Raw genomic sequence first — 22811 nt, 5'->3', positions numbered from 1 at the left:
AAAAGTACCGGATTGGACTCTAGTATTGATGGATTTTAGGGCCATTTTGATGGGCAGGAGACTCAAGTAGCACAGGTGTGAATCGGCAATGATGGACGGTAAGGTAATGTAATGATCACACCAATTTGGGTTAATGCAGTCATTTCAGTGTTACGGATGTGACATGGCTCCCTATTTACCTATTAATAAGCATATTTTAGGCAGCTTGCATATGCTTGACATCATTCACACATTACGCAAAGTAAAGAACAATCTAACATCACACCTCAACAGTAAAAAAAAATATCTGTAAAGTCCGTAAATTTATTTTTACTTTAATCTGTTACAGCAGATGCCCTATCAGTCCCAAACATGTAAGACAACTTAAATTTTTTCAGCTGGACAAACATACACCCTGGCGGACGAAGTACAAACTTCAAAGTGCAAATTCTGGCTGCAGTTCACCGCCAATACACCAGAGTGCGAACCAGTGTTTTCATCCTACTTCCAAACCATCGAAGAAGAAGAAGGGGCTCCACGGCTCAGGAAAATGGCTGACGTTGAGATGGACATCACGTCCAGGAGAATGAATAATGGCAACGAACACGTGTAAGTCATCTAAGCAAAGATAATTAAACTTGATGGCAATAAGGTATAAGGGACTTTCTGGTCCGAAATCAAATGGGAACTGTTACAAATTGCGGAAGCTAACGGAGTAGCAGGTTCCAAATGTGGCCCGGGCTAGCTAAATGGCATGCTTACGTTTGGCTAACGGTTTTAGCTGCTAAGCTAATGTTCTTTAGTTTTTTTCTTTTTTAAAAGTAGAGCTTAAATAAATTTTAGATAAATACGTTTACGTGTGTTTTCTCTAGTAAAGTTGTTAATCCCAGACCATAAATAACAGGAAAATACATGTCGTTTGAGCACGCAGCGATTCTTTGATGGAAGTTAGCTCGCTAGTTTTTAAGTTTGCTAGAGACTGTTAGCATTAGCATAGCACCGAGCTAATGGCTAAAATCCTCTTGGCGCTCTGGGTCAGGGACGGAGCTCATTTGTGCTAACAACTAAAGTTTACACGGAAAGATATAGGTGTCAGCGCCGCAGCAATATTTTTTATTTCTGACGTTTTATCGTGTCCCTTATCTTTACGTTGTCTATTGGCGTTTTAGTTGTTTCAGAGCTAAATTGAGCACATTACGTAACCTTGGTTTACCCAACGTTTATCGTTGTGCTCACGTTGCCTTAAGATGCTATATAGTCTGTCTGAACTCAACCTTGCAATACGTTCGCTGTTTTCCAATCAAAGCGGCTTTTATTTGGTACAATGCTCATTTCATTAGGACTTTTGTTAGAATTATGGATAATAGTTTACAGTTTCATCACAAACTTTTTGACTAGTATTACGCTGGACGGTGGAAGTCTGTTGTACCTCAGTTCATTTACTGAACACTATGTGAATATAATGTCTGTATTGATTTAATACAAAATTCTCACAGTGCCGGAAGCTGCTGTTTTAATAACTGCAGACTTTTGGCGTGTTTGTTCATCTGACTTTGCTCGTATCCCTATAGAACACGGTAAAAGTGATGTATGCAAATAAAAGTTTAATGAGCTGACAAATGTAATCAATTGCCTTGTTGTGGCAACGGTTGCCGGGCACCAAGAGTTTCTGTTTATGGTCAGCATCAGTCTCTCTCAATGGGCAGTAAATTCTCATACAGCTGTGATGTAAAATGAAATCTTTTTAATTTTAGGAATAGAAAAGGTAAAGTCTAATTTTTCTTTTTATGAATCTGCATTTGTATTTCTTTCAGTTTGCACTGCTTGCAAAATTATTTTCACACAGCGATCCTTATTTGTAGAGTTATTAAAGAAAAATTTTATAGAACTTTTAAGTTAAATAAAGTTAAACGTGTATTTGAAAAAAGACCTAGGCCATTAATATTTTAAGTTTATTGTCACTGCCTGAAGTGTGCTAATGTCTGTAGTGGGATTTTATTTAATTTTCTTTTTGTTCATTTCTGACAGAATAATTTCATTAAGATTATTACAACTTGTGTCTTTGAAAAATATTTTACATTATATCAAGCCATCAGAAACTTTAATACTTTAAAGTAACAAGGCTTGCCACACAAATTTCAATAATTTCTTTGGTCAGATAATTCATTGTGATTGATTTGCTGTTTAATCATGACTGAAATGCTTCTGTTTAACATCTCACATTTAACAGGAAGCAAGATTTGGAAAGCCATGAAAAAAGTGGGAATGAGGACAGTGGAGACTTGTCTGAGGAGGAAGAGGTAAGGCTACATGAGAGCTTGATGTAAATCTTCTCTTGTATCATGTCATTCACACAGTTTCTCAAAACTGTTATTTTAAAATACCTTAAATTGAATTTAAAATTAACTTTGCATTTGTTTTGAGACCAACAACCTTTTGTTAAATTCAAACAGTAAGCCAGAGGTTCTCTGTATCTGCACTTTTTTATTATATTGCCTCTGTTCATGCATTACATATAGTGACATGTTTATACATTTATTCATGAACCAGAGTCCTGAAATGTTCTTGACAATACAAATTTCTTCAACATTCTATCCTTTTTGCTTAAATTTTCTGTTTTGTGCGTGCATGCGTTGGTGAAATATTGTAGTATCTGCTATCTTGTATACCGCTTTCCACAAATTTCCTGTGATTGTGGATACATATCATTCTCATATCACATTTAGAAGCCTGATCTGCTCAGTGTTTTGTAAAGAAAACACGGTGATTCCAACAGTGTAACTTCTGCATCATGTGCTACCTCCTGCACGCTCTAGAAAGCTGTTACCCTGCACCTCCTCCCTCACATTTCCAGCTGGGAGAGTAGTGCATCTCCAGGAGAGAGCCTTCCTGCTGTGATGTGCTTGTGTGAATAGCAAGACCAGAGCAAATTGTCCCAACTTGCTCCTGAAAGTATATCTGGTGTTCATGTATAAAAAGTTAAGTAATAAGTTGAAGGATGGATTGTTTTACCTACGTTTACCACTTCTTTTAAACATGTAAAAAATGACATGATCTAATGCCTAAGTTTTTTTTTTTTGTGTATGTGTGTTTGTTTTTTAAATTCTATGATTTTCTTGTTCTAGGAGGAAGCTGAAACTAATGGTGAGAAGACGGAGGAAGGATCCAAACATCACAGCAGCAGTGGAAAACATAAGAGGAAAAAACACAAGCATCGCAGTAAGCACAAAAAGCACAAACATGCATCGGATGAAGACAAGGATCGCAAACGCAAGCATCGCCACAAACATAGAAAACACAAACGTAAAGAAACAGTCTCCTCTCCTTCTGGAGGAGTGCCTTTTGGCTCCTGCAGCCAGAGGAAGGTGGAATCTTCTCCCTCCTCTGGAAATCCAAGTCTGGACGACAGAGCCTTGTTGGAGGATTTGGAGAAGCAGAGGGCCATGATCAAAGCTGAGCTGGACAGCCAGTTGATGGAAGGCAAGGTGCAGTCTGGCATGGGTCTGATCCTTCAGGGATATAACTCTGGATCTGAAGAGGATGGAGATGCAAGATTCAGAAATGGAGAACAGCGTCCAAGGGGCAGCTCAGGTAAACCCATATCTCCCCGTGGGGGGAAAAGTGGAAAATCTAGACGGGACTCAACAGAGGGCAGTAAATCCATCTCCAAGCGCCGTAGTCGAAGTAAGTCTGCAGATAAATCTGTTAAGGAGTCTAAACAGGACAAGGGGACCAAAAGCGCCAAGGATACAGGTGTCCGAGACAGAGGCCGTGGCAGGAGTAGGTCAAAAGACAAAAAGCCCTCACACAGCACTGATCGGTCCAAGGAGAGAAGGAAGTCAAACTCTCCTTCCAACTTTAGAAGTGAACAGAAAGTCACACGTGCTGAGAAACGTTCCTCTCCTCAGCGGGATGAAAGACCAAACCAGGAAAGAGCTAGCCGACGGTCACCTGCACGAGAACGCCCGAGTCGCTCAGATGCTGACCGAGACAAGCGGCCCGCTAAGTCCCCATCCAAGGACACATTAGGAAAAGAGAACCGCTCCCCTCATAGACGAGGGATTCACAGTCCTATAAAGAAACGCAGTGCTTCCCCTCGCCATAGGGACGCCCACCACCAGCCTGCTGGTGCCTCAGACAGAACATCAAAACACAGTCACTCTCCATCCAGAACCAGGTCCTCACCCAGGAGAGCCCGCAGCCGCTCACCAGACCCCAGGAGGAGGGATGTTGACAGACAGGACTCACCGCTGAGGTTAGTCAGTAGGTGGACTCCCACTGGTAATGTCAGCTGTGACACTAAACAGAGAATGAAAGTTTCATTCTTACAAATGCATGTAGTCAAGATGAATAAAAGTCTGACTTAAAGAGATTTTGTGAATCTTTATTCAATAGAGAGATTAATCAAATTGAGTATTAAAGTGTTTTGTTTTTAATCAAAATGTTCATATAAAATTATTAAACTTCCATAGATGTTGTACTCTTTTTGTAGGAAGATGTTTGGTTACACTTGTGCATAGCTGATCTTCAATGTAAATGCTGTAGAGTTTATCAATATTTATTAGTTACAGAGTGATTAAATAGGGAATAACAAAAGACATTAAAACTGTATAACAAGGGTTATTCTGAGATGATTGAGTGATGAATTATTTTTCACATCCATGTAGGAAACGTGCTCGGGCAGATGCTGGACCAGGCAGAGACAGATCAAGAGATAAGAGTCCCAGGTCGGCCTCTCGCCGCAGGATAAGTCGCTCACCTCTGAGGAGGAGGTCCCTGTCGCTACGGCGGCGCTCTCGTTCCTCTCCCCGGAGAAGAAGCAGGTCTCCACTGAGACGCAGGTGAGATCAGCTCAGATGTTTCTTTGAGTTGCACCAAAACTTTTTTTTTCATTTTTTTTTTTTTTTTTAATCAAAGGCAGAATCAGACTTTTGCTCCCATTTAAACTTTTACTACATTCTGTCTCCTGATGCAGCAGACTTTTAACAACTTTTTTCAGCTGATGGTTCATCTTTTGACAAAATGCCTCGCAGGTCTGGGGAGAGAGATAGGTATGGGAGACTCCGGCAGTATCGGCGCTCAACTTCTCGTGATCGTGAGAGAAGGCGGCGGCGTAGCAGAGATGAAGACAAGTTTAAAGGTAGCCTTTCAGAGGGGATGAAACTTGACCAGGAATCCTCAGAAGAAGAAGTGTGAGTAAAGGAAAATGTTTGTACCTTTGTAGTTACAAAAATTTTTTGTTTTTAGTTTTTTATTTTGTTTTGTTGTAGCATTTCTTTGTTGCCTTTAATCATCAAGTAGTTTTTTTTTAGGCCAAATTACAAACAACTTTTAAATATGATGTAATGAACATAAATCCTTTTTTAAATGGTATTTAATATTTTGTCAGTTTAGGATGGTGAGTTTTAGGCTGGATGCTGTGCACTGCTTGTAGACCAAAACAAAATGCTGCATGAGCCACACATCCCTCTTATCCCCACTCTCCTTGTCGGCAAATGAACGTGCAAAGTGCAAAAACAGTATCACCATTTTGTGGAACATGTGGAAGTAACTTTTAACGTTTATGTTGTTACATACAGAAGAAGAAGAGCTAGCTCCGAGTCAAACTGTAGCCCCCGTTAGCGCTGGCAGTGCTTACCACCAGAAATTCAAGTGTTGACTCCCTTGCAGTGGTTGTCGCCCTGGTTTCTTTATGTGCCAAATGGGAGGCACTTGAAAATCAACAAGGCACTGTTCTTTTTATTGGAAAGCTATGCACTTGACTGCAAAGATTGTCTATAGTAATAGACATCACACTCAGTACAAAACCAGTGTTAATCCAGTTCTGTCCCTTTCTTCATCCAACGACTTTTTGTCTAGTGTCGGGATCTTGGTTGTCTTCAGATGAGCATTTTGTTCTGTTTTCCACCATTTCGCTTTGAAAATACATGGTGCCATTGTTTGCTTGCTGGAGCCTTTTATAGGGAGGGTCGACGGCTGCGAAACAAGAGAGGTGGCGGCGATTCACATGAACATACATGAATATGCGGCTGGACCGGCTAGTGAACACATGGCTGGAGATCAACACAGAGAAACAGGGTGTGACGTTACGTAACACCCCAGATGAAATTACACCTCTTGTTCTTAACTTGTTCTCAATCCAAAAATGATCAATTTCTGCTTATTGACCCTTTAAAATTGATAATTTAGTGTATAGTTATCAGTTTAAGGTTTAGGCTCAGGAGTTTTCCTTCCAGCTGATTTTTATTTGTGATAGCCATAAAACTGGATGACATTTCTGATGTTCTGTCAAACTATTCGTTGTGTATCTTCTGAAAAAGTAAGAAACTGATACTTCAGCATTCACTGGATTTCACATCGACTCTGTTAATGAGTCACGCTATATTTTCAAGCTCATTCTTTGTCAGGAAGATTTAGGTTTTCTGTTTCTTGAATCCTGACTTGTATTTGCAGTTTGGAGGACTTTGAAGGTGAAGAGATCGATGAAGAAGCTCTCATTGAACAGCGGCGTCAGCAGCGTTTGGCCATTGTCCAGGTCTGTCTCTCTGCTGTTCTGTGGCCACTGATTCAGTTATTTGTTAAAGCTAAATTTATTTCACAGCTCTAAATTCATTTTTGGCCATTTCAAACTTTTTCTACGGTTTTGTTCCCAGAAATACAAGATTTTGAACGAGGACACCAACATGGTTTCAGAGCCCAGCAGCCCTCAGAGCAGCACACGTAGCCGCTCCCCTTCTCCTGACGACATCTTGGAGCGAGTAGCTGCTGATGTCAAGGAGTACGAACGAGAAAACCTCAACACCTTCGAGGCCAACATCAAAGCCAAGCATAACCTCATCGCCCAGGAGAAAGACGGTAATAACTTAGTGAAAATAATTTGATCTGTTGGTGTACAAGACCAACTGAATGAACCACAACATCATGTGCTCCCCTTGGTAGTTGCATAGAAATATGTCTGGAACCTCCAGAATTAATTCAAGAGGCCACACAAAATGAAGGCATTTTACTCCGAAATGTTCAAACTTTTACCTGGATTTCAGTCGCTATGTGCATGCCAGTCATGCTTAAGCCTTTAATGAAGGTACAGATAGATTTTTCAATCAGTGAGAGCTACTGGCAGACAACAAATTATGATTTTATTGAAATAGTTATTCAGAAGTGCAGTCTTGCTTAATGGCAAGAGGAGGATAAACACAGGGATATAAAAGTATCTTGAGCCTGTGAAGAAAATAAAAAGAACCAGCAATTATGTTGGTTAGATCTTTATAAAACACGAAAGTGGCATGATGTTATGAACAGGGCTAACTTAGCTGGATTTAGTTCCATCTTTTCCACTCTTTCTCCCCCTGTTGAACTTTTATGTTTTAGGAAATTTGTTGAAAGGACATGGAGGTGATCAGCTGCTAAATGCTCTGCACCTTAAGTACAGGGGTGTTTGGGATAATCTGCATTTTTGTTCATTTTTGTTTTATTTTGGTTTAAAGCATTCTTTACTTCTGTCATGACCACCTTGGCCATTTTGAAGGGGCTCTCTGGTTAAAAAAAAAAACCCCAAAGAAACAAAACATTGTAACCTGACGTTTCAATTTGGGTAAATAGTCAAACATTAAAATTGGCAACTTCATAGCAGGTTGGCATTACCACGTAAACAGTGTTGCTTCAAACACTGACATTAGTGGCTTGATCAATGTGAGAAATGCAGTTGTGTGATGCAGAGATTTTAATTTTGTTTCTTTCTGTCATGTGTTCATTCAGTTGCTGGCTTGTTATCCAAAGCCTGGTTGTGTCTGCCACCTGCAGCATGTTTTGATCTCTGCAGAGTATGTGAATCAAACACATGTTCCAGATATACTGTTTTACTATGTGCTATAGGAGCCGAGGAACTCATCTGCTGGTGTGCTTGGTTTTTTTTTGTTTGTTTGTTTTTGTTTTGTTTCAGGAGGCAACCCAAAGAAGCCTTCAGCCCCTGACATGTTTACAGAGTCTGACGACTTGTTTGCTGCTGATTTTGATGTAAGTATTTGTAAATAAAGCTCTGTATGACATCTTATTTTGGAATATTTTAGCGACTGATAACTTGCTTAGTGTGATCTTTCAGATTGAAAATAAAAAAAAAATATGGGAAGGAACACCTCTGAACCCTCTCTCCTTTTTTATGCTGTCTGCAGAGTGCAAGGATGAGAGCAGCAGGCGTAGGAAAGGACTTCAAGGAGAACCCCAACCTCAGGGACAACTGGACAGATGCCGAGGGTTACTACCGTAAGTGTCTTTGAAATGCCCGTAACTTGCAGCATTTTTGTCGCAGTTTGAATGAACTGATCACACACATCAGTGTTTTCATTTATTTAAGCCTTCCTACATTTTTTTGGTTATTTAGGTGTGAACATTGGAGAAATATTGGACAAGCGCTATGATGTGTATGGCTACACGGGCCAGGGCGTATTCAGCAACGTGGTCAGAGCCAGGGACACTGCCAGAGCCGGCCAGGAGGTGGCAGTCAAGATCATCCGTAACAATGAGCTCATGTGAGTCAATCCCAAATCTTTGTAAATATTTTCTTAAACAAATATCAACCCTTCATTATTAGTGATTGACAATACAGAAAATTACTGAGAGTAACCTGAATGAATCTGTGATAAACAGGCAGAAAACTGGTTTGAAGGAACTGGAATTCCTCAAAAAGTTAAACGACGCTGATCCCGATGACAAGTTCCACTGCCTTCGTCTTTTCCGTCACTTCTACCACAAGCAGCATCTTTGCCTCGTATTTGAGCCTCTGAGGTACTGAGAAAGGAAGTGCCATCTTTCCTTTTGAAATGTTGCTTCAGTGATCTCTGCATCATTAATCTGTTAACCACTCTTGTCAACTTGTCTCATTTTTAGTATGAATTTGCGAGAGGTGCTAAAGAAGTACGGCAAAGATGTTGGGCTCCACATCAAAGCTGTGAGGTCGTACAGCCAACAGCTCTTTTTGGCTCTCAAGCTGCTGAAACGATGCAACATCCTCCATGCTGACATCAAGCCAGACAACATCCTGGTACCGTCAAAATACTCACTGATTACAGAGTAAATAAATAAAACAGTGTGTGTAATACAAATGTTCATTTTTTTCCCCTAAAGGTGAACGAGTCAAAGACCATTTTGAAGCTTTGTGACTTTGGTTCTGCGTCACATGTTGCTGACAACGATATCACACCATATCTGGTCAGCAGATTTTACAGGGCTCCAGAAATCAGTAAGTAGCCACTTAATGATTGCCATCATTTATCAGTGCCTTATGAACGAGCACTTCACTTAATATTTGTTCTACAGTTATAGGAAAACCTTACGACTACGGCATCGACATGTGGTCTGTCGGCTGCACTCTGTACGAGCTGTACACTGGAAAAATCCTGTTTCCTGGATCTTCCAACAATCACATGATCAAGCTGGCGATGGACCTGAAGGGCAAGATGCCCAACAAGGTATTGCATCACAATATTTTGGTTCCTCTTTAAAATGAAGTTAGAAGTGTTGCTGCTGCATGCAGTGTTCAAAAAGTGATGCAATGATGTGGATTCTTTCCTCAGATGATCCGTAAAGGCTTGTTCAAAGACCAGCATTTCGATCAGAACTTGAACTTCCTGTACATTGAAGTAGACAAAGTGACAGAAAGGGTAAGATGTTTTTCTCACAGAAAGCATTGAGATTGTTAACCTGAACTGCGATTTTAATGAGTACTAATTTGCATAGGCTTTTGAAGATGTGAATCTGTAAATGTTGGGAAGCAAAGTTTCACATAAATCTCGTTTTGTTTTCTTTCTGTTGTCCCCCTTCAGGAGAAGGTAACTGTAATGAGCACCATCAACCCCACCAAAGACCTGCTGGCAGACATGATTGGAGGCCAGAGACTGCCTGAGGACCAGAGGAAGAAGGTGATGCAGCTGAAGGACCTGCTGGAAGGCACTCTGATGCTGGACCCAGCCAAACGCATCAGCATCAACCAGGCTCTGCAGCACCCATTCATCCAGGAAAAGATCTGAAACCTTAACCCCGCACACTCCCAGAGCAGACAGAGCTGACCACTAAAACCATCTGACAAGAATTGTTCAGTGTGACAAACAACCCAGAGACTTTGTTTCAGAATGTTGTTGCGTTATGTTCTTTTTCAATATTATTTTGCTAATGGATTGTGTTTTCTTGTAAATAGATCATTAAAATGGTAGCCGCTCTCAAAGACACTGATTTTGGCATTTTTCATTGTAAACTTCCCTTCATCCCCATGATGCGTTGATGAACTTTTTTTTTTTTTTTTTATATATATTTAACAGGTATTGGAGTGACAGATGTTTAAAAGAAAAATATGATTCCTGTAAATACTGTATGTCTATTGCATTAACAATCGCAAGCAGTAGTCAGTTTGAACTTTTGTCATAGTTGCAGACGTTAAAACCCACCTCTTGTTTTTAACCACATTGCTCATTGTGGGGCGATGCATGCTTTTGAATGTGCACCCTTTTGTCTCTTAAGTTTCTGTGGTGCAGGCCTGTGTAAACGCTCTGTACGTGCATCAGTGTCCCACATTTAACAGCCACCCCTCCACCTTCTTAACATTTCCTCAACCATGGAGGCCTGAGCTGAAGGAATAGATGCATGTTATGCATTTCTTGATTCAGATTTTTTTTCTCCTAAGGCAGTAGTTGTTTTTTTTTCTTCCCTTTAATAGTTTTTAAACTCACCTCTCCTTCCAGCACTGTGGCTAAGTTTTGGCTCTTAAGGCTCGCTCATTCAAGTGCCTCCTGTATGAGCCTGGTGTGTCAAAACACCAAACAATGCTGGCCCTGTAGAAGCCACACCTGTGATCCTTCCTTTCCAGTGTTGTATATAGTCCATAGTTACTGTCCTTTCATGTATGAATAATTTGTTTCTTTCCATTATGTGGTAAAAACAAATCTTGTGATTTCAATAAAGAATAGTTGTGAAAATCGCTGAAAGAGCACCTTCAGTAAAAGATGGCTTTTTAGTAATAAAATGTTTGTTGTATACATTCCCCTGTTCTTTATTTGGAAATTAAGTCTTGTTCTAAATCCTTTTTTTCAAAAGCTGCATAGTTGGTTTAGTGAATAAATGATATTTGTACACATGCTGACTGAAAAAAGCCTTCAAATCTCGAAATGCTAAGAGCTTTCCAAGTACTCAAAAGTAGTGAAGGTGTAAGAAATGTGACATTTTGTGGTTAAAAAAAAAAAGCTGAGCATCAAAAGTAAAAACCTCTCGCTTGCATCCACTTGTAACAAATTTCAGCTAATGCTTTTATTTCATTTTCATGGCATGATTGTAGTTGTGTTGAGCTAAAAAGCATAATGGGAGGCTTGCTCAGAAAAGATTCCCATTTCTCTCCATCTGGAAAGTGGGAGAGTGATGCAATTGCTTAGCATGCTTGCACAGAGTGCACTAAAAGGGCTTCAGATGGGAGCTGATGGGCTGTCAACCTGAAGAGGTCTGTAAATACACGTAGGCTGTAGTGGGATAACCACCAGTAAAGATGTCAGGATGAATGAACTGGCATGCTAACACCTGCTGGCTTTAATCTCAGCAGAGATGTGAGGACATGACCGTCTTTAATGTGAATATGTATCCAAACAAGTTCTTCGTGACTTAAATTCAAAAGAGCAACATATCTAATGTCTTGAGATGGTCAGTAGATGGCATCAGATGTATTCCATATTTACCGTACAGTAGAAGTTTTGATAGTTTTAATAGGTGTTTTTTTTAAACACTATGGTTGTAACAAAGTACACGTTTCATTTAGTGTTTGGATATTGTTTACTTATAAAAGTCGCATTATAGTTGCAGGTAATACTATTTTTGAAGGTTTATGGGAATCTGAGTCAGATGTGTGCTGAATTACAGATGTGTCCTTTATCTTTGGTTTGCATCATACCCTAATAAATTTTTCAGGCCATTCTTTTTTCCCACATCATCACAACCATCATGTAAGAAACGAGACTTAAAATATGATTTCCATTTTTATTAAAACCATACAAACATTTGTTGTCAGTTATAAAAGAGTGAAGGGGCTCTTCTGTCAGAAAGGCAGAGCTCGGCACAAGAAGCTCCGCTCTGAGCCAGATCTGCCTGGCCTCCGACCAGGGCCTGGGAATCCCTGCTTTCAAAGTCAGTTCTTTATTGGTCCCAGGATACTCCACATTTCCTTTGCTAAACCTACAGAAAGACTAATGTATTTACATAATGTGAGTGTGTCTCCATATATATATATATATATATATATATATATATATATATATATATATATATATATATATATATATATATATATATACACACATATATGCATATATATATATATATATATATATATATACATATATATATATATATACATATATATATATATATATATATATATATATATATATATATATATATATATATATACATATATATATGTATATATATATATATATATATATATATATATATATATATATATATATATATATCACAATAAATGCAAAAACTAAATAAAAGTAGAATGCATTTCACAAAATCTTAACTTTTTTGATATTCGGTCTTTTATATAAATGTTCTGTCACGTTATCTTTTTTTCTGGTCTCGCGAGACCCTTAAAATGTTTCATTTTATTTGCTCATTATTCACAATGGAAGATTGGCAGTGATCTCTCTCTTTTTCGACAGGCAGATCAATTAAGGCACATACCTCAGTAACTTCCTTTTTTCAAAGGAAATGATTTCTACTTCTTTGTAATAACAAAACACCATCAATGCACAGCTACAAAAATGACAAAAGTACCAAAGAACAATAAAACAGTTTGTACCTCATTGCTCTGATGCTGAATAAAAGGTAAACTACTCAATATTCTGTGTGCAGCTGCAGAAGACTGCAAGGCAATACTAACACTGTTGACAAAGTCACTGCAATGCTTGATGGCAGTACACATTCTGACTTTTAAGAGCTTTGGAACACACAATACAGATGATTTCTCCTACAAAATGAAACATCACCTTACCACACATATTGTGCTGTGGACCTTATTGTGTGTTAGTCATTAAGACAGTTAAAAACCATATAAGTACTCGTATCAAATACATGTGAGCATACATAAAGCACCAAATCAAGGACAGAAGGTCCGTTAATATTTCAGCTCCGTACAACCGTGCAATCCAACATCAAAAATCTGACCACAAACAGAATATCAAAACACTGTTATATACACTTGTGAGTACCTTACCAGACTAATGAAATCAAGCCACTTAGATATTAAGTAGACAACAATCTACAAGTGTCTTAAAGACTTGGATATGTGGTCTGGTCTTTTTTTTTGGACTCCATCTTGACAAAAACACCACTTGGTAAAGCTCATCAGAAGCACTGAAACATTTACACCCTCAAAAAGTAACATACATACAAAATGACAATATACAAATGCCAATATACCATTTATTAGATCCTATGATATTATGTATAATATATGTATTGGTCAGGGTCTGTTAAACTGATGGCCTATGTCACACCTGGTTGTCAAGAAAAGATTTTGCTGTTTTGTACCAATGGGATTAGACTGCTTGACAGTTGGCACATGGGCTAGTCTATGTACTTATGTACACAGTGTTTAATGTTCAACTTGAGTACATGCATTTTTACAAACAGGGTGTACAGCAAAAAACAGAGACAATACACAGAATACTGATTCAAGGAAGTGAGCTTTTGCTCACCATCAAAGAAAAGCGGCTTCCAAAAAAATAGCCTTCATTCCAGAAACGGAATATATCTACTTGTCTATACACAATATTGACACATCCCAGTTATTTGTGGGATGGTTTTTTTTTTCAAAACAAAAAGGTTTGGCAACTGCTGTTCCACAACACTTTTAAGTACATCATGATGTTCCTACAAGTGTCACTTTTTTTGTCTTAATCTTCACATACACCAGTCTTTTGTTCCTTTTTTTTATCCTAAGAGAGGAGAAAGCAGAGAGAACGAACAGCTACTGCATGATAGTTAGGAACTTGCTCTCCTCAGCAAGAGTGGTGAGAAGAGAGCTCATATCACCAATGGCCATGTTGTTGAGGCCAGGGGCCACGCTGTGGAAGGTCGCAGAGGCTCGAGGGGTGGTGAGGCGTGACGATGTTCTAGACAGGCCCTGGAAGATGGAAGGACTCAACACTCCGGAGACTAGGCTGCCTTGGTCATAGCCGTCCTCCAGCATGGCACCAAAGTCCAGATTTACTCCTTCATCTAACACACCAGACACCTGGCCATCCACTGTGCTCGTCACCTGGTCTGTGCCGGGCGAAGAAAGGGCAAACGAGTTTCCAGTGCCACCACCTGAGCCATCAGACTCCACTATGGATTCAAGCAAGTTTTGATCTTCCAGAACAGGGAACGAGGAAGCCTTGCAATCTGCTGGCTCGTAAGAGAGGCAGTTCGCAAAATTCTGCTCCAAGTATCTGTGGTCTGGATTCTCCAGTTTCAGTCCAGATACCTGATGTGCAAGAGAACATTGGTCTCCACTCCTGTGCAGCTGCTGAGGTGAGCTGGGGCAACCCTGGGTTTCACTGGCGCTCTCAGGAGAGATGTACTGTTGGGTCTTAACCAGGTTTCTGTAACTGTTGACTGGTGGGTGAGGGGCATGGAACGGCCGATTGTTATAAGGAGCGGGTCCCTGGGAGAGACTGTCCATCGAGACCCTGGTGAGGGTTAGGTTGTTTCCAACCTGCCAAGAGGTACTATTGCTGTTGTTCTGCTGGAAGTGGCTGTGTTTCTGTGGTCCATTGGATGGGTGCTGTTTCAGAGCATGGGGATGAGAACCACTGGTCTGCAAGAAGTTTGATCTACCAAAGGTATTTGTAGAGTTGTCACCAGCACTTCTTATCTCCATGCAAGAGTTAGGGGCTGTCGTCTCTAACTTCACTCCAGGGTTGGGAAGGCAATGGCTTTGAGACTGATTAACGTCAGTGCAGCTGTTGTGGAAGTCAGCAGACAAATGCTGCTGAACCACCATGTTCCCAAACCTGCCAAAAGGTGTGGTTCCATGTTCCATACTAGGCCATCTCCCATACTGCGAATGGTGGTTACGTTCCTTCTCAGGAGACCTGTCAGTACTTCCAGAGCTTACTTCATTCCACTGGATGGGAAGCTTACTGGGGCTCTTTCTCTCTGTTATCTGCTGCTGTTGGAAACTATGGGATTCAGAGAAGGACCCATTCAACCCCGAAGCCTGAATAGCCTCCACAGATTGATAGGAGGCGTCCCTTTGTCTAGAAGCTATTTGGTCCTCATTTTGAATGCAGGGGCCACTGTCCATCTGAACTTGGGAATGGAGGTACTGCACCAGGTCATCTGGCAACATGTCTTCATCTTCGAGCAGCAGACCAGCTTCCCCATCATCCTCCATGGCCAGAGCTTCTAAGCCTGCGTGCTCTGCGATGCTAGCAGTGTATGGGGAGTGTTGCAGGCCTCTTTGCAGGTTGCCCTCGGAGCGTGTATGGTTCTGTAGGGTAAAGTTGCGGGACTCCAATGTAGCGTGGTGAGGCAGAGAGGGAAGCGGGTGGAGATTACTGAGGCTGTTGAAGCGCTGCACAGGAGGCAAACTGATACTTTCAGGAACCTGTGTCCGCACTGGGTCACTGGCCCTCCGGTTCCCATTCAGTAGTCCCTCACCAGGATAGAGGACCCTTCTCCTGTAGCCTCCATGCCCCGTCGGTCCATTGTTGTACCCGTTGGTAGCTTCACCACAGCGAGGTGGCCTTACTAGAGGTGGCAAACAATGGTTGCTCCCACCCTCATCCATCAAAGCCATGTGTGTCTTCAAGCTCATGCGCTCCATGTTGGGTAGAGGGGTGGGAGGTGGGCCGCCAGTCGCTGCAGCATACTTGGCTTTAAGGTGGTAGTGCTGTGCTGGGGTCAAATTGAGCATCCCCCTTGATCCACCGCCTCCTCCCCCTATGCCTATTCCTCCTACCCCTCCACAGCCTCCACCTGAGAGAATCCCCCCACCACCACCTCCTCCTCCTGCCCCACCTCCGTAGTGGCTAGCCTCACTGGACCGGCGGGAGGCGTCAGTGGAGATGGGGTCGTAAGAGTCAGTGGAGCTCAGGTTGTGGAGGCGGCGGTGGTGAGCGGCCGCTGTCGTGCCCTCGCTCTGGGAAGCCTGGCTGGAGCGTCGACTGGAGAAGCATGGGGAGATGCCTGAAGAGCGCCGGCTGCTGCTCAGGTAGGCTGAACTGGTGGCGCTGCCACTGCTGTCGCGCCGGTCTCGGAGCATACTGAGCACTGTTAGCTCTGTGCTGCCCAGTTCAGCGTGAGCAGGCGGCTGAGGAGCAGACACCCCCCACTGCCTTCCCAGACAGGATACTAAGGGGGGGGGACACACAGAGATGAGCGAATAAAAGGCAATGAGATAAAGAGAACAAGGAAAACAATACATGTTAAAAGGAGTAATACAGGGGGATGAAAGAAGGAGGAGGATGAGAAAGAAGAAGCAGAGAAAGTGAAGTCTGAGTGTGGAGAGATCTTTCAAGCAGATGTTACCGCAGACATTTAGCAGCATTTGGGCCATGAAACATTACATTACATGCTATTCTCTCTGATATGATGCACAGCTTGATATCATTTTGCAGCGGAACAGCAAATTTTAGGCATTTGTTTTGCCTGAATCCTTCAGCCAAAATGGGCAAGATGGAATCGGGGATAATTTAGCTCTGTAAACTTAGTCTACAGGTGTTTGCTTTGAGTGGGAGCTGTGGATGTTTTTTTTTAAATATTTTAATAGCATTTAGAAAAAGAACCCTCCATGCATTTGGACGTCAGACTTCAACCCTTTCGAATGAAATGCCTTAATAAGGTCAAATAAAGTCGTTCTTACCCTTCCCCAGGATGTTTGGTGCTGCAGAACCTTTGGGGGGCGGTGTAGGGGACAAGGACCCCAGCCTGGGTAGCGCTCCATTCACCTGCTTCAGCCTCTCCATCTTCATGTGCTCCATCCAGCGCAGGGGGCGGCCAATGCTTCGCCTCGCCTGCAGGGTCAGCATGGCCGCAGTCGCTGTAGAGACCGTGGAGTCCATGATCGGGGCTGGCTCACCTTCGCACTCCTCCTCTGCCTCCTCTTCATTTTCCTCCTTCTCCTCATTCTCCTCCAGCCCCTGCCCTGGCGAGCGTCCAGCGCTCACAGCAAGCTGGACTCCACTGCTGGGATAGGTGCTGACGGGGGACTGGACACTGCTGCATGTAGACTGACCGCCAGGGCTTGGCTGAGACGTCTGACGGACGCAAAAGACAAACAGATGAGTGGACGGTTGTCAAGTTCAGGTCACACAAAATAAAACAGTTATGTCACAAACAATGACGTAATGTATAATTGTTTTAAGGTGCAGTTCTTATAACATCATGAGCTTTGATGAATCATTTCTAAACAGGAACATAACTGCACGTAGAGGTTCATATAACATCTTGGCTCTATTGGCTGGGCTGATTTGTGCAATGTAGTGGACACTCCAACTAAGATACAAAGTCAAAATTAATAAAATAACACAATTCTGTTCAATTTATATTCATTCATGGGCTGACTTTACAGACTTGCTTGCAGATTCCAGGGTCAAAACTCTACAATTTGACAAAAAAAATGACAAGAGATATGTGTCTGACTGGTCTGTTTGAGATCTTAGGGGAATTAGTTGCAGACCTTCTTTCTGGTTTATCACCTGGAATGCCCGTGTGGGCTTTAAAATAGGGGATTTTTCTTTCTTTTTATTCTTTTAAAATAGCCTCGGTCAGCACCAAGCTGTTAAGTGCGCAAAAAATCCAAACAGTGCCGTGATCTATGATGCAGTGATCAGGCAGAAAAAGAGAATGCGCCTTTAAGAGGTGGTACTCAACTTAAACATCACAGAAATCCCACTTATGAAGAGATATCTGATCTGTTCCTGAGCATTTCCTTCTCTTTCTTTTAATGAACTTTTTTCAATGCAAATCATCTTACATGTATCTTTACATTCAGCCCGATTGTTATGTTATAACGAACAGATTTATTCTTGGATCATTTTCAGCTAAATGTAATGAATTCACCCATATTGCGTGCAGACGGCGTCATAAACTTTGGGTAGAAAATGCTATTTTTATCTGAGAAAAAAAACTTATGGTGAATACTTTTTGGTATCTGCATTCTTTTACTAAACAGAGAGGTGCGTAGACACTACATAACTTAGGCATTAGCAATGCCTCCTCCTGCGACCATGACAGGAAAAAAAAAGTACTTCAAAAGGCAAATAGGATAAAGGACTCCAGTGAGACAGGCTAATGCTTAATTAGATTGTTTACAGAGTTTTAGGAACTATGTTGCACTGAGGAATAATGAAATCAGCTTTTTTGGCACAGAGTGTCAGGCATGTTGGACGGCATTTCCACGCTGTTTATGAGTGAAAAGGATTTGGCTGCACGCTGAAGCCTTGGACAGCTTCAGGCACTGTCTCAGTGCCCTGTCAGTGCTGTCCAAAGGCCCGGGCACTGCTCACAAAAATGCCTCGCCTTTGGTAAATATTTTTTTAAAAAAACATGAAGAATAATCGTTTTATGACTGTGAGGGATGAGAAACAGCGAGCTACAATGAGAGTTAAGCTGGCATGTTTGGGGTGAAAGCGTCAAGCAGTTACAATGGGATGAGGAAGAGTCGGACAGACCGTGAAGCGATGAAGGGGAGAGGGAAAGTGAGATTTGGAAAGGATGCTTTACGGATGCAGCGTGATACCTATCTCACCTGATTACCCACTGTCCTTAGAAAGGGACGGAGAGAAATGCCGAAGCATTGGATAAAGGAAAAGATGCATTCATTAGAAGATTTCAGCGGTAATGTGCAAGCCCCTCATTCACAATCACAGAGTAGAATTAATTCTAGTAAAAGAGTGTTAGAAAAGTTCAACTAAAAGGATCCACAAAAAAAAAAAAAAAGATTATGTTGAGTGTGTCAGAAAGCCTCTAAAACCTGAAATGAAGTCTTACCATAGGCTTCTCCGTCTTGATAGACTTGACCTGCAGACATTCATCCTGTTTAGAGGTAGCATGGTTGTACTCCCTTTGGTCCGTGTACCCACCCAGGGGCAGTTGCCCTGGTGACCGGCCCTGACTGTTGCCACCAGGGTCCCTCGGTTGAGGTGGAGGGCGTGGGTAATCTCCACGTTGTTTCTTAGTGACGTGTGCTTCAGGCCCATGTACCGTCTTGACGTGCTTGCGTAAGGAGCTGGGATCTGTGTAGCGTTTGGTGCAGCCTGGGATTTTACACACATAAGGTTTCTGGAAGAGAGGAGAGCGGATCATTGACATAATTTACTTGACAACTCGGACAAATGGCAAATTTAAGGATTGTGTTGAAGTATATGTGTCGATACCTCATTTGAGTGTGTGCGGTTCTGATGTTTCGCCCGGTCGGACGCATTCGAAAAAGCTTTGTTGCAGCCTTCGTGTTCACACACATAAGGCTTCTCTCCGGTATGGGACCGCAAGTGGGTTTTAAGATTTTCAAGACGAGAGTACGCTTTGGTGCAGCCTTCAAACTGGAGGGAGAAAGAAAAAAACTTCTGCTTACTAATCTGCAATAACTTCCTCAATAAATGAACTCAGCTGAATTAGTATGACCATCCTTACGGTGCACTTGTGTGGTTTTTCACCAGTATGCCTGCGCATGTGGACCACCAGCATGTACTGTGCCTTAAAGGGCTTCTGCTCCCTGGAGCATTCTTCCCACCGACACACAAACTCCTTCTTCTCTCCGTGAATATGGTCGTTGTTGATGTGCTGAAGGAGAAGAAGATGAGAACTTCAAATAGAGCTGCATTATTATACTCTCTCTAGCCACATCTGTGCATGATGACATTTAACTACGCGGATATTGTGAAGTCAACTTATATGTGTTTTCGCTTTGGGGAGTTTTCGCTCAGCAGCACAGGAGTATTTCCGCAAACTTCTTCAATATCATTTCAGTAAATGCGCTCCTTCCTTCCTTCCTTTCTTCTCAGCCTTTCTGATTCATTCGGTTGAAAAGTGCACAAAGGCTGGGAGTCTCTGTCCGATCTGGATGGGATTTTCAAATAAAACCCTGTCACATCCCTTTGCATCACTTTGGACCCTCACCACTCCGTGACAAGCGCTGACAGTTGTGCTGCCGTGGCAACTTCCAATCTGAGGCTTAGAAAGCAGGGGAGTAGGGAGTGAGGTGAAGGAGATGGGGGCCAGAAATTAAAAGTTCAGTCAAAGCTTCTGAAATGCGAGGGCTTTACAACTCTAGCCAGCCATAATATCTCCGAACACCACTTTTGTCTCCTTCCGTCCCTCTCTGTCTTCCTTTTTTCTCTCCATCTTTCTGCTTTTTTTCTTACTAACCGCCTTGTAAAAATTGATAAGTGGTAGATGTTACAGAGGAATGAAAAAAAAGGAGGGGGGGGGGATACAACCCTCAAGGGATAAAGTCAACATCAGGCTCTGTTTGAGAGACAGCAGAACGTGGTGGCCTCTGAAGTGCCTTTCTAAGGGCAGTTTAAACCCAGAGAGACAGACAATATCCTGACCTAAAGAAACCAGTATTATGACATTCCTGAGGAGCAGAAAGAATCTTTTTTTTTTTTTTTTTTTTTAAACTCGGGGTGAACACAGAAGGACAGATGGGAGGAGGAGATGTAAAAACAGACTTGACTTTGAATGCTTTTAAATGTCTGGGGAGTCTACGCTTTGTGTGAGCACTTCTTCACACGATTGTCGAGTTGTGAAACATGCAGGACCAAAGCAAATAAAGTATTCAGAGTGAGTTTCCCTCCAGGCATGGCCTGATAAGACCCCCTTACAGAACCATGACCATGTCCTCCACCAGAAAGCTCACTGCTTTTAACCTTACGGTGAAGCTGAGGGAGGGGTAGCGACAAATACGTCGGCATGCAACAGCAAACACAATCAGTGAAATATGCACTAATACATCAGAGCTTCCATTGTTGACATTTTTTTAATTCTAAAGTGACAAAACAAAGACTAATTCTAGGGACTGTGATTGGAACCGGATGGCCATGAAGATCAGTCGTCTCCACGTCTCGGTCAACGCTCTAGAAAAACCTCCTTTTTTTTCTCCCCTCCGTGAGGGAATCCCTGCAGCAAGCGATCGCTCTGTTGTGACCAACATTCAATATCCACTGGCTGAGAGCGATGGGAGAGGGCCGTGGTGCTGGATCATGCCGGCGGCTGGCACAGGACAGTGCACGCACAACCAGGCGGTTTGTACAAATGAAGGAGGTCGCTGACGGGCTTGATGCATTAGCCCCGGAGCTGACAGAGAGAGAGGGGGGGACAGACAGCACACGGGAGAGAGGGGGCGCTGAGAAACCTAATGGCATGATCTAATGGCAATTCTTATTGAATCAATAATCTCCATGCTGAGCAGACAGGTCCCGTTGGCCGGCTAAATCGACAAACAGGTGCTGATAGCGGCGGCGCGGCGGGTTATTCATCTTCCTCCTGCCAGCTTATCAGCCAACAACTGTAAAAACGCCACCAAGATGGATTTAGGAGGTAGTCACACGACAGGGAACGCAAGGGACACGGACACAGGGGACACTGGAGCCGCCTGTGACGTACAAGACACACACTCACACACACACACAGACAGGTGCAGCCATTGCTTTCTAGGTTCGGATGCCTGCCGCTTCGGCAGAAACAACTGTCAACATAAAAAGCACTAAAAACACACATTCAATTTTACACTTGGATTGATGGTTTTTTTTCTTTTTCTGAAAAAAACAAAACAAAACTAGAAGCTTCTGATGTAGAATTATTTTCTGCCATGTCTACGAGTGTTATTGTAATACACAAATTCATTGTTTTCGGCTATTTCTCACCATTTGCTCACTTCAGTATCCATCTCCATATCTCCTTATCAAACCCTCTCTGGGACACAGCCCTCATGCATTAGAATGCAAGTGTGCATGAAAAGAGGGCCTGTTTACAAGGCAATTTCACTAAGCGATGGGACCCGCAACACCGTTTAGCTTTATCAAACACTGCCTAATAAATCATATGCTCTTTTGTGATGTCAGTTGCTGAAGTGCTTTGTGTAAAGAGAGGGGAAGGAACAAGCATGAAAAAGGGGAAAAGAAGGGAGGGAGGAAGTGAAACGGGGGAATGGAGGATGAGGGAGGGAAGGAGGGAGGATGCGAGTAAGTGAATGAGGAGCAGGGGGCAGGGAGCTGGAATTGGCATGTGTAATTCAGCACAGTCTTTTCATCTTAGAGTAAGATACTCTAGACAGATAACAGGCCTAATCCTTCTCCTGATCAAAAATCTGCATTTTACCAATTAAAGGCCTGTGCCAGCAGCCAAAGATGGGGGGGAGCTGCCTTCAGACTGTGCCTGAGTTTATTTCCCTTTAACACTGGGGAGGCACCCTGCCCTTGCTTCAACAAGGCTGTACACAAGGAGAACCAGCTTTTCCACATAAGGACAACCTGGAAGCCTCTAAAGCAGGGGTATTCAATTCAGTCCTGCAGGGGCCGCAATCCATCAGGTTTTCCTTCTATCCTTGCTCCAACACAGCTGACTCAAATGAATGAATCTTTCTGGAGAACCTGATAGGCTGTTAGATCCATTAAATTTGATTCAGGTGTGTTGGAGCAGGAATACATGGAAAACCTGCTGGATTGCGGCCCTCGTAGGACCAAATTGAACACCCCTGTTCTAAAGAGTAGAAAAAAGGTCTGATGAGATGTGAGGAAGCATATTTACAGAGCATTAAGTCATAACACGCTAATATTCTGTGTGACCAATCACATCTTCTGACA

The 22811-nt window shown here is 42.3% G+C and overlaps 2 protein-coding genes across 2 annotated transcripts in view; one reads left to right on the top strand and one right to left on the bottom strand.

Annotated features, from left to right (window-relative positions):
- The first annotated feature begins 501 nt into the window (after nucleotides 1-501).
- Nucleotides 502-10952, top strand: prpf4bb (pre-mRNA processing factor 4Bb). Its single transcript, XM_079259712.1, has 16 exons — nucleotides 502-588; nucleotides 2210-2279; nucleotides 3105-4234; nucleotides 4647-4820; nucleotides 5013-5171; nucleotides 6433-6514; nucleotides 6633-6834; nucleotides 7919-7992; nucleotides 8148-8238; nucleotides 8357-8504; nucleotides 8623-8760; nucleotides 8863-9016; nucleotides 9100-9214; nucleotides 9292-9443; nucleotides 9549-9635; nucleotides 9798-10952. Exons 1-16 carry the CDS (start codon nucleotides 530-532, stop codon nucleotides 9999-10001), a joined length of 3039 nt encoding a protein of 1012 aa, XP_079115838.1. The 5' UTR covers nucleotides 502-529; the 3' UTR covers nucleotides 10002-10952.
- Nucleotides 10953-13987: 3035 nt separating this feature from the next.
- Nucleotides 13988-22811, bottom strand: part of gli3 (GLI family zinc finger 3) — a gene marked incomplete at its 3' end in the record, with an annotated part of 100106 nt that continues 91282 nt past the window's right edge. Inside the window, exons 11-15 of the mRNA XM_079260136.1 lie at nucleotides 19639-19788; nucleotides 19383-19547; nucleotides 18997-19287; nucleotides 16868-17261; nucleotides 13988-16356 (exon numbers count right to left, since the gene is read on the bottom strand). Coding sequence (XP_079116262.1) covers nucleotides 13988-16356; nucleotides 16868-17261; nucleotides 18997-19287; nucleotides 19383-19547; nucleotides 19639-19788 — 3369 coding nt within the window. The remainder of the gene's footprint in view (nucleotides 16357-16867; nucleotides 17262-18996; nucleotides 19288-19382; nucleotides 19548-19638; nucleotides 19789-22811) is intronic.

Source organism: Telmatherina bonti, assembly GCF_933228915.1.
Source record: "Telmatherina bonti genome assembly, chromosome: 20".
Taxonomy (NCBI): Eukaryota; Metazoa; Chordata; class Actinopteri; order Atheriniformes; family Telmatherinidae; genus Telmatherina; species Telmatherina bonti.
Note: the sequence above shows the minus strand (reverse complement) of the source record. Positions and strands in the feature narration are given on the sequence as shown.